This window comes from Coregonus lavaretus (assembly GCF_964263955.1).
Source record: "Coregonus lavaretus genome assembly, chromosome: 22".
Classification (NCBI taxonomy): domain Eukaryota; kingdom Metazoa; phylum Chordata; class Actinopteri; order Salmoniformes; family Salmonidae; genus Coregonus; species Coregonus lavaretus.
Window position 1 is genome coordinate 12929897 of NC_140009.1, and position 12430 is coordinate 12942326.

General features: G+C 42.2%; 1 protein-coding gene across 2 annotated transcripts in view; it reads right to left on the bottom strand.

The window, feature by feature from the left end:
• LOC311150407 (sodium- and chloride-dependent taurine transporter-like) overlaps nucleotides 1–12430 on the bottom strand; it is a 35579-nt gene that overhangs the window by 5098 nt on the left and 18051 nt on the right. For both annotated transcript variants that reach the window (XM_084187875.1, XM_084187874.1), the window contains exons 5-12: nucleotides 12267–12399; nucleotides 10624–10758; nucleotides 8350–8453; nucleotides 8081–8205; nucleotides 6290–6402; nucleotides 4144–4281; nucleotides 3499–3601; nucleotides 2491–2591 (exon numbers count right to left, since the gene is read on the bottom strand). In XM_084187875.1, coding sequence (XP_084044001.1) covers nucleotides 2491–2591; nucleotides 3499–3601; nucleotides 4144–4281; nucleotides 6290–6402; nucleotides 8081–8205; nucleotides 8350–8453; nucleotides 10624–10758; nucleotides 12267–12399 — 952 coding nt within the window. The remainder of the gene's footprint in view (nucleotides 1–2490; nucleotides 2592–3498; nucleotides 3602–4143; nucleotides 4282–6289; nucleotides 6403–8080; nucleotides 8206–8349; nucleotides 8454–10623; nucleotides 10759–12266; nucleotides 12400–12430) is intronic.

A 12430-nucleotide genomic window follows, 5' to 3' on the forward strand; every position in this document is an offset into this window, starting at 1 on the left:
GGGCTATTGAACACTTTGTAACAGTGTTGGGCTATTGAACACTTTGTAACAGTGTTGGGCTATTGAACACTTTGTAACAGTGTTGGGCTATTGAACACTTTGTAACAGTGTTGGGCTGTTGAACACTTTGTAACAGTGTTGGGCTGTTGAACACTTTGTAACAGTGTTGGGCTGTTGAACACTTTGTAACAGTGTTGGGCTGTTGAACACTTTGTAACAGTGTTGGGCTGTTGAACACTAACATTGTTGGGCTGTTGAACACTTTGTAACAGTGTTGGGCTGTTGAACACTTTGTAACAGTGTTGGGCTATTGAACACTTTGTAACAGTGTTGGGCTATTGAACACTTTGTAACAGTGTTGGGCTATTGAACACTTTGTAACAGTGTTGGGCTATTGAACACTTTGTAACAGTGTTGGGCTATTGAACACTTTGTAACAGTGTTGGGCTGTTGAACACTTTGTAACAGTGTTGGGCTATTGAACACTTTGTAACAGTGTTGGGCTATTGAACACTTTGTAACAGTGTTGGGCTATTGAACACTTTGTAACAGTGTTGGGCTATTGAACACTTTGTAACAGTGTTGGGCTATTGAACACTTTGTAATAGTGTTGGGCTATTGAACACTTTGTAACAGTGTTGGGCTGTTGAACACTTTGTAACAGTGTTGGGCTGTTGAACACTTTGTAACAGTGTTGGGCTGTTGAACACTTTGTAACAGTGTTGGGCTGTTGAACACTTTGTAACAGTGTTGGGCTGTTGAACACTAACATTGTTGGGCTGTTGAACACTTTGTAACAGTGTTGGGCTGTTGAACACTTTGTAACAGTGTTGGGCTATTGAACACTTTGTAACAGTGTTGGGCTATTGAACACTTTGTAACAGTGTTGGGCTATTGAACACTTTGTAACAGTGTTGGGCTATTGAACACTTTGTAACAGTGTTGGGCTATTGAACACTTTGTAACAGTGTTGGGCTATTGAACACTTTGTAACAGTGTTGGGCTATTGAACACTTTGTAACAGTGTTGGGCTATTGAACACTCTGTAACAGTGTTGGGCTGTTGAACACTTTGTAACAGTGTTGGGCTATTGAACACTTTGTAACAGTGTTGGGCTGTTGAACACTTTGTAACAGTGTTGGGCTGTTGAACACTTTGTAACAGTGTTGGGCTGTTGAACACTTTGTAACAGTGTTGGGCTGTTGAACACTTTGTAACAGTGTTGGGCTGTTGAACACTAACATTGTTGGGCTGTTGAACACTTTGTAACAGTGTTGGGCTGTTGAACACTTTGTAACAGTGTTGGGCTATTGAACACTTTGTAACAGTGTTGGGCTATTGAACACTTTGTAACAGTGTTGGGCTATTGAACACTTTGTAACAGTGTTGGGCTATTGAACACTTTGTAACAGTGTTGGGCTGTTGAACACTTTGTAACAGTGTTGGGCTATTGAACACTTTGTAACAGTGTTGGGCTATTGAACACTTTGTAACAGTGTTGGGCTATTGAACACTTTGTAACAGTGTTGGGCTATTGAACACTTTGTAACAGTGTTGGGCTATTGAACACTTTGTAATAGTGTTGGGCTATTGAACACTTTGTAACAGTGTTGGGCTGTTGAACACTTTGTAACAGTGTTGGGCTGTTGAACACTTTGTAACAGTGTTGGGCTGTTGAACACTTTGTAACAGTGTTGGGCTGTTGAACACTTTGTAACAGTGTTGGGCTGTTGAACACTAACATTGTTGGGCTGTTGAACACTTTGTAACAGTGTTGGGCTGTTGAACACTTTGTAACAGTGTTGGGCTATTGAACACTTTGTAACAGTGTTGGGCTATTGAACACTTTGTAACAGTGTTGGGCTATTGAACACTTTGTAACAGTGTTGGGCTATTGAACACTTTGTAACAGTGTTGGGCTATTGAACACTTTGTAACAGTGTTGGGCTATTGAACACTTTGTAACAGTGTTGGGCTATTGAACACTTTGTAACAGTGTTGGGCTATTGAACACTTTGTAACAGTGTTGGGCTATTGAACACTCTGTAACAGTGTTGGGCTGTTGAACACTTTGTAACAGTGTTGGGCTGTTGAACACTTTGTAACAGTGTTGGGCTGTTGAACACTAACATTGTTGGGCTGTTGAACACTTTGTAACAGTGTTGGGCTGTTGAACACTTTGTAACAGTGTTGGGCTATTGAACACTTTGTAACAGTGTTGGGCTATTGAACACTTTGTAACAGTGTTGGGCTATTGAACACTTTGTAACAGTGTTGGGCTATTGAACACTTTGTAACAGTGTTGGGCTATTGAACACTTTGTAACAGTGTTGGGATGTGGAACACTTTGTAACAGTGTTGGGCTATTGAACACTTTGTAACAGTGTTGGGCTGTTGATCACACTGTAACTGTGTTGGTCTGTTGATCACGCTGTAACTGTGTTGGGCTGTTGATCACGCTGTAACTGTGTTGGGCTGTTGATCACTCACCGCACAGAGGACGGGAGTGATAAAGGTCCAGCTCCATTTCATCCATGGGTTTGGTCGGTAGCCAATCATGTCTTCAATTGCATCATAGAAATTATCAGCGCCTGTCAACGATACATAAGAACAGACTTGTAAGAGACAAACTCCTAGTCTCCTATACACTAAAGATAACCATCATATAAAACCTGTGCATTTTCTTCAACAAAAAACAGAATCAGTATCTCTTCATCTCTAGACCAATGACAAGAGCTTCAGTCCAGGATGTGGCGCCATCATAGCCTCTATAAACACCGTAATCTACCTATCGGCTTTTCCATGAAGTCACATATTATGGCATAAACAATCTCTCTGTAGGGGCTGGATTCAATCCATATCACAGAAGCATCACGGAAGATCTGCACTATAGCTCAATTTAAAGTTAAGGGCAATGTTCCTGCTTTAGCGTAGACAGCATTCACGGTAAACGCTGCATACGTCAGCTCAATCGGAAATTACCTTTACATTTTAACACAGATCTTCCGCGATACTTCCGTGATACAGATTGAATCCAGCCCTAGTTTACTGTTAACCGTTACAAAACTAGGAACAGGTTCCACTCAGCAATGACAGACAACCTATGTGCCATTGCATCATAAACGATTCTTAGCAATACCAGCATGCTTTCTCTCTTAATAACAGCTATAACAGCGTTTCTAATAACACCTCTAGGGATGGCAGCTGGGTCGTTGTGCTCCTGTTCACCTCTTCATTATAAAGGTCATTGTGATGAGGTGGCATAGTTCTTAGTAATTTGCCTTCAATAGAAGCCAATGGGCCGTGCGTAGAAGCAAATTCAAGTGATTTACGATTGGCGTGAAAGGGAACAAGGTTATTGTTTACCCCAAGCGAGGTCATAACGCATCTGTTATTGTTGTTGTTGTTGTTTAACCCTTTAAAAACACAGTATCTTAACATTTGTTCCCTAAATGTAGGCTACACACTTTATTTGGCAAAAAGGACAAATAAACGTACCATAAACCCAGGCTACAGCAATACATTCAAAGAATGCAACCCACAAAAGGCACACACCACTGGCTGCATAGTAGTCAAAGAGTTGAAACACATACATGCCACCCTGAAAAGAAAGAACATAGCAAAAGTTAGTTTCCTAAAAGAAAGAGAGTGAGAGAGAAATAGAGAGGGAGAGTGGTGGGGTGGGCATGGGTAGGAAAAAGTGGAGGAGGTTGATACATAAGAATGCTGGCGCTGGGCCAATGAAAGGAGAGTTCAACAGGTGGTGAGATGTGAGATATAATTGAAGTAAAGTTAACTGCTAACTGGAACATAGAATTCCAAATTGTTCTATTCATGATGTCAAGCACACAGGATGTGATATGAGAGGTCGGTAGCAGAAACCCCATATTTGGTCGCAAAATTGTGACAACGGCAAAGCATGTGGAAAAAGTATTGTGATGTTATTTTATATGCTAACCTGAAATGTGTATAGTAGAAATGACAGTGTGTATCGTTAGCTTATATTGAAGAGATGTTTCTGTAGGTAAACATAATTTTATTACAATGGTCCCAGAAGTGATAGTATGTCAAGGCGTCTTAAATGTAAGGTAAGAACAACATGTAATGCATAGAGATACATTGAAGTGCTGTTGGTGTACTTACTTTCGTTACCATGGTAAGTCCCAAAAGATAGCTTATGCAGCACATCACAGCTATAAAGATCTCACGGCGGTAACCCGTCCTTAGGACGGCTGGATACAGATCGACCAGGGAGGTGATCTGTCCTTCCACCTCCACAAACTGGGGAGACAGAAAGCAAGACATCAACCTTAGTGTCCCACCAGAACTCTGACGTCCATTTCCACTATAATTGGTATTGCTTTTAAGCCTTATTACACAAACATGAATACTAAATACATTATAAAGTAACAACCTATATTTTTAGCCCTGGATCTCATATGAGCATATACCCTGAGTGTACAAATAATTAAGAACACCTTCCTAATATTGAGATGTACCCCCTTTTGCCCTCAGAACAGCCTCAATTCGTCAGGGCATGGACTCTACAATGTGTTGAAGGTACTCCACAGGGATGCTGGCCCATGTTTCTCCAATGCTTCCCACAGTAGTGTCTGTCTGTCAAGTTGGCTGGATGCTGGACCATTCTTGATACACACGGGAAATGTTGAGCATGAAAATTCCAGCAGTGTTGCAGTTCTTGACCCACTCAAACCGGTCCACGTGGCACCTACTACCATACCCTGTTCAAAGGCACATAACTCCTTCATCTACACTGATTGAAGTGGATTTAACAAGTGACATCAATAAGGGATCATAGCTTTCACCTGGATTCACCTGGTCAGTCTATGTCATGTAAAGAGCATGTTTGTACAGTCAGTGTACAGGAATATGGAAACATTTCAAAAACGTGCAGCCTGGAACCAATTTAATTTCTCAGTGGTCTGTCGAAAGTTGAACAAGAAGTAATGTCTGCCTCTCTATTTTTTTCTCCTCAAATCACTGATTAGACTAGACTAGAGAATGACTGCTGTCTTTGTTGTGCATAAATGAGACATTTTCAACAAGGCTTCTCTTGGGAAGGCCTCCTATTGTTTAGTTCATGCAAAACAACACTGACTGTCTCCCACCCTCCACCTCCCTCCTTCTCTTTCTCCAGTCTATTCTTCATGGAAACCCTCTCCACTTCAAGCTACTCCAGTTGTCATGTCATGGGCTGAATTATTTAATAGCAGTGCTGTTGCAGTCACACTACTCTGATTTAGTGAAATATACTTTTTTACAACAAGGCCTCTCCTCATAACTATGGCATAAGAGCCATGAAACAATACTGTATTCAGCACCTATAATCTGCATAAAATGTATGGTCAAGAATGACGGCCACTCTCCTACTGCTCAGCTTGCCTATGGAAATAGTAGTGCTAGAAGCACAAGTATTTATTTCAAGTTTGGACCATCATCCTGATCTCCTGTTTGGCTGAGATGTGTCATTGGGCATGAGGAGGGCTGAGTTAGCACGGAGTAAAATTACACTTGGAAGCTGGAAATGTGATAGTGAGAGAACCCCACTGATCCCACCCCTGTGTTGTCTCCCTGGCCTTGCCTCCGTTCGGCTTAATCAACACCTCGTGAGTCTGGGCTGCAGGGACACCTCAGGGGAACGCTATAGGACTAGACTGTTTGGTTCTACCTACTAAATTACTATGCGTTCAGAGATTTATTACAGGTTCACACACTTTTACAAAAACTATTTACTATTTACGTTCAAGCCTTCAAGATGTAACAGCTGTTTTGACATAGTAGTAGAGTCCACTCTGGGAAAACAATGGTTAAAAATACTGCCTGTTGTGAAACGTGTTGTCTCGCCTTTCTTGTCTGGAAGTGATTTGAAACCGGGGGTTGTTGATGTTGATCAGACACACAATCTCTTTTATACCCCTGACTGACCTGACTGCAGCCCTGTGCTCCATATGGAGCACAGCTAACTACTGTACTGAGGTCCTCAAAGGAACTATACAAATCAAAAAGGTACAACTTAACACTTCTGTACGTGTCCCTACTGCCTATATATTTACATGGTACTGTAAATACATAGGCATATTATAATTAGAGTTTAGATACACTAACAACATATTGTAATTACAGTGTAGATATACTAACAATATATTGTAATTACAGTGTAGATACACATTGTTACAAGGTCCTTATAACTAGGGACATGTACTGTCACTTACTGTGGTACATACCACTACCAATAGTAATGTATGCTAGCTATTGGTTTAGTACTGACCTGACTGTCGAGGCCCAGTAGCAGAAGCATGATAAAGAATAGGATGGCCCAGAACGTGGGATAGGGCATCATGGAGACAGCCTTAGGGTAGGCAATGAAGGCCAGGCCAGGACCTAGAAGGGGGAAAGAGAGGGGAAGGGGGGAGAAGGGGGAGAAAGGGGAGAAGGAGGAAAGAGAGGGGAAGGGGGGAGAAGGGGGAGAAGGAGGAAAGAGAGGGGAAGGGGGGAGAAGAGAATTAACCAACCCGTCTAATTTGAGCTTGGACGGTATGAGGGGGGATAAAAACATTAAACTAAAGACATCCAAAGTATCTGAAATGCTAATGTTACAGTTCCAGTACTAGAAGTGATCAACCTTTGGTATATGCTATGTGTTTGTCTTCTGTAAGGACTGGATAGGTGGAGGAACTATCCACTAAGCATCTGCTACCGGTCATATGCTGTGTGTGACTCTAGCATCCTGCATTAGGTTACTTGTTAAACAAATACTGACAAAGCAGATAGTGATTTGCTCAAAAGCATAAGCTAATTCAACAGGATTTTGAAAGGCACTTGAACATATGCAAACAGACAGCAAACTGCACTCAACAAACTATCTATCATTAACTCTTGCAAGTTCATCCAGGCAGAATAACACAATGACCTATTGTACAGATTTAGTTAGACATATTTGTCATTATTTACTGTTATCCACAACAATTTACATTTACTGTAACCTTTTCGCAAACATGACCTATTTTTCAAGTTCTTCTTTTCCCATTAAATATGCATGAATTATAGCAATTAAAAAAATTATCAAACATTGATTTTCAATAATTCCAATTGACATAAACACAGCATACACAGCTATAACAGTCACAGTACAATATAATTCTCTCTTCGTAATAATTCAAGTTAAAGTACATGGAAACAGTTTCTCTCTGAACCAGGTTGTTGTTTAGAGGAACAATAGCAACACTGAACTGGACAGAGCGAGCATGCTGAAAGAAGATGCATCTCCTTCGGAATCCACATAGAATACAATATCAAGGTGGGCAGAAACAGAACCGCTTAGCTAAAGCCACCTCAGGGATCCACAGCTCAATGCAGTACAGTACTTAACATTACAGTTACATTGCAATACTTAGCACTGTCGTTTTCCACAACTATTTCACTGGTCGTGAGCACAGTCTACTGTATTACCCAACACAAATTATAACAATTAACAATTTAATTGGAACAGAATGCCCAATAATTTCTTATTTTGGCTTACTGCATATTACAGTGACTGTAAACAATTTCTTAATTAAATAAATTAAATCCACACTTATGGATGACTCCTCATCATAAGATGTAATGACATGATTTTTCAAATAAACATAAATATTCTAAATAGATTATAAACCCTAGAGTGGAACATCGGTGCACCTGGTGCCTTTGAGCTCAGGTGACTGTGGATGGTAGAGTACAGCTGTGATTATGAGTGTGGTTTTATAGAGTGGTAGCTCAGACACACGTCACAGCACTCAACCACAGCCAAATTCGCTGTGGAAAACACATCATAGAAAAAGCAACAATTCTGTTTCTTTCAGGCCTTTATTCAAGGAGTGTGCAATTGCCGATACCTCTACATTTCAGCATTGTCGTTTCCAAAACCTCTCTTTTCAAATGACGCTTTTTAGTTTTTTCCCTCTTTCAAATCTGGGTGTCTTTTTGACTAAATCGTTTTTTCTAACTTTCCAATCATCTGTTTTGTTCGGTAGCAGTGCCCACCATCACTGCTATGTTCACCGTTGACCTTTGACCCTCGTACCTGACTCTGCCACATCGGCAATGTCCACCCCTTGCTCTTGTGCCATGAAGCCCAGGACGGAAAATATTGCGAAGCCAGACACAAAACTGGTACCGCTGTTCAGGCCTCCCAGCAGCAAACAGTCCCTATGTCACACATATGTCATGGAGGATGTTAATTTACACAGACGGAACCGAAGTTCCCATTTTTTTCTTACGCAACCACCTTTGACACGAGTTGCTCTCTCTACTACTACAGCAGTCCCTTGTCCGCATGACAACGAAGCTCACCTGTAGCAGTTGTATTTGTACTTGTTGTAGCTCCCCAGTGACGTCATAGCCCCCAGACAGATGGCGTAGGAGAAGAATATCTGGGTTCCTGCGTCGATCCATACCTGAGACGACAACAGCAACAACATGATACCAGGCGGCTCAGTTCGCCATTCATCATGCGCTTCTGGTCACATGGCCGGCAACCTTTTTCATATTTGTTGGGACAAATTGGGTTTGATTAACCTAATAAGCAATGAAATTTGACATTAAATTTGATTAACACACTTAAGGCATTTTACTATGACCTTTCCTTCTGCGTCTGATCAAACGTACAAGTAACTAAGCTACTGAGGCTAAGACGCAATACTACTTGATTAAACATGTTGTGAGCTCAAATCAAATTGAGGGCACTGAATTGCACTTCTGTCGGGGATAAAAAGGAACATTTCCATCAAAACTGAACATCTTGATCAAAGCGAGGCTTTTGTTGTAACATTGGAACTCAAAAAGACCACATGGGATACCATGTTGCAAATCTAATTTATAAAACAAAAGTACCTTTTAGCTTTCCAGCTCAAAGCATGTAATAAAAAAGCAGCTCTAATCTCATTGCAAAAAACCACATGATGTTGCAGAATGATTGTCATGGAACTTTCCAGGTCCATCCGGCATAGTTAAATCTCATCTGCTGTCATGCCTTCAGTTTGTCCATAGATTGCACTGGGACCAACAGAGAAACATATCTTATCTCTTTCCTAAGCTTCCAGCCTATTTTCGCTCAACTCATTTAACTCCTGAGCAGTGAGCTAATTGAATTACACTATATATACAAAAGTATGTGGACACCCCTTCAAATTAGTGGATTCAGCTATTTCAGCCACAACCGTTGCTGACAGGTATATAAAAAAATCGAGCACAAAGCCATGCAATCTCCATAGACAAACATTGGCAGTAGAATGGCCTTACTGAAGAGCTCAGTGACTTTCAACATGGCACAGTCATAGGATGTCACCTTTCCAACAAGTCAGTTTGTCAAATTTCTGCCCTACTAGAGCTGCCTTGGTCAACTGTAAGTGGTGTTATTGTGAAGTGGAAATGTCTAGGAGCAACAACGGCTCAGCCGCGAAGTGGTAGGCCACACAAGCTCACAGAACGGAACCACGGAGTGCCGAAGCACGTAGCGCGTAAATATTGTCTGTCCTCGGTTGCAACACTCACTACCGAAGCAACGTCAGCACAATAACTGTTAGTAGGGAGCTTCATTAAATGGTTTTCCATGGCCGAGCAGCGGCACACAAGCCTAAGATCACCATGCGCAATGCCAAGTGTCGGCTAGAGCGGTGTAAAGCTCGCCGCCATTGGACTCTGGAGTGATGAATCACGCTTCACCATCTGGCAGTTCGACGGACGAATCTGGGTTTGGCGGATGCCAGGAGAACGCTACCTGCCCGAATGCATAATGCCTACTGTAAAGTTTGGTGGAGGAGGAATAATGGTCTGAGGCTGTTTTTCATGGTTCGGGCTAGGCCCCTTAGTTCCAGTGAAGGGAAATCTTAACGCTACAGCATTTAGTTACATTCTAGACGATGCTGTGGCAACAGTTTGGAGAAGGCCCTTTCCTGTTTCAGCATGACAATGCCCCTGTGCACAAAGCGAGGTCCATACAGAAATGGTTTGTCGAGATCGGTGTGGAAGAACTTGATTGGCCTGCACAGAGCCCTGACCTCAACCCCATCTAACACCTTTGGGATGAATTGGAACGCCGACTGCGAGCCAGGCCTAATCGCCCAACATCAGTGCCCGACCTCACTAATGCTCTTGTGGCTGAATGGAAGCAAGTCCCCGCAGCAATGCTCCAACATCTAGTGGAAAGCCTTCCCAGAAGAGTGGAGGCTGTTATAGCAGCAAAGAGGGGACCAACTCCATATTAATGCCCATGATTTTGGAATGAGATGTTCGACGAGTCATGTAATGTATGTCACAAACCTGGATGATTGGAGAGTTCTAGCGAGTCTTGCACATGTTCTCTCAAAGATTACAGTGCCACTAATAATTCAACCAGCCCTAACCAAGGCTGTGTACCGGTTCCTTTTCCGCAGTCCAGATGACTTTATGATGTAGAGATGTCAGTGAGAGGCCCTGATAGACGTGTAAGTAAACAGATATGCATTGATGCTGAAAGGGGATATGTGTGGTTATGTCATTGGGGGTGGGGGGAGGGGATTGCACAGAGACAGGGAAGATGGGTAGAAGGGTGGGGATGAGGGTTTGGGTAAGGGTTATGGCTCCTACCTCTGGATCCTGTAGGCGGGTCAGGTTGGGGTAGAGATAGAATTTGATTCCTTCGGACGCCCCTGGCAGAGTCACTCCACGCACCAGCAGCACAATAAGCATGACGAAAGGGAAAGTTGCTGTGATATACACCACCTAGAGAAAACAGATAGTGACAAATATAGATTTATTAGCTGATGTAAAGGTTTCATAATGGAATGGAACTTGGAGCGGATGCTTGAGGTAGAAGTTGCCCCAAACTAAGATCTAGGATCAGTTTACCTGGGCGGCAGGTAGCTTAGTGGTTAAGAGCGTTGTGCCAGTACCCGAAAAGTCGCTGGTTCTAATCCCCGAGCCGACTAGGTGAAAAATCTGTTGATGTGCACTTGAGCAAGGCACTTAACCCTAATTGCTCCTGTAAGTCACTCTGGATAAGAGTGTCTGCTAAATGACAAAAAAAGAAGAAAAAAAAACAATCCCCAATCATTAAGGGGATTAAGAAATATCTGATTCTGTGTCAGTGGTTAGATTGAGGGTAACGTCTACCCACTCCTTAGAGGCTCCAGAGACAGCCCATCAACTGAAGTCACGGTTTCATAATATAATTTTTAAAAGTGGCGTAGTCGGCCATTTTACGGAATTGAATGTTTCTTTCTTGGAAAAAAATGGGTTTAACCAAATAGGAAAGGGAGCATGGATTATACAGTACGACACAACTGCACAAAGATAGTTGACTGTTGTGGATTGCATTGTGTGAGGTGTTTTCAGTTGGGGTGGGCAGCTGGAGTGAATGCATGGAAATATATTTTACAATAGCTTTTAACTGAAATAACAGCTGCTGTCATGTAAGGAGAGGCCTCCATAACATAACCAGGTGACCTGTAGAGCTCTGTGTTTGCTCTAGGTGCGTTGGGATAAGAAAATGTATTACATGGTAATAATGGCAGCCTTTTACAGTGTGGATTTAAGCCACTACCTTGTTAAGATATGGTAATGCTGGATATGCAACGGTTTACCATAATGGAAGGGGCTAATTCTGTGTTTTGTTTAAGTAGGGAGCTGAAACCACGAATGGGGTATTTCCGTAACAGTTTGCCAAATAGACAGTTGATCAGTCTCCCAACAAGCCACAGTGGTCCTTTAAGTGGTTTAGTGATCAGTGTTGGACACATCTGCTGTACTGTACTGCACACTAACACACTGTCAGCATTGAGTCTGGCCAAAACCTAATGTACAGTACAGTAACTCACGGTCCTTAATCAAACAGACTAACCTGCCTGTTTCTGCAATCATCAACACACCATTACTGCTTTGTCAGTGACAAAGACAAGTTGGCTACAGCAGAAAACAGCTAGCACCCAGGTTACTGCCCTTATGGAGCAGACATTACATATTAAGTCATTCCCCTTTTTGGGTGTGTACATACAGATGTAGGATCTTCACTTGAGCCAGTTTGCTACAGCAGGAAAATAATCCTGCAGCAACAGGAAATGTGAATTATTATGTGGGTTATAATTAATGGACATTTTTGTAGGGGTTGATACATTTTTCATAGTAAAGTTATTCTGCAACTGGGTGATCAAATTAAGATCCTACATCTGTAAACACTCTTTTTAAGAGACTACAAACAAGCCTGATAACAACCACATCATGCTTCTACACACCTTCCCAGTGGACTTGACTCCCTTCCAGATGCAGAAGAAGCAGACGATCCATACTGCCAGGAGACACAGGGCTAAGTCCCACTTCAGTGGCCCGATGTCATCAATTCCAGAGGAGATGCTCAGCACGTTGCGTCTTAGCAGAGAGGGGGCAGACAGCATCCAGG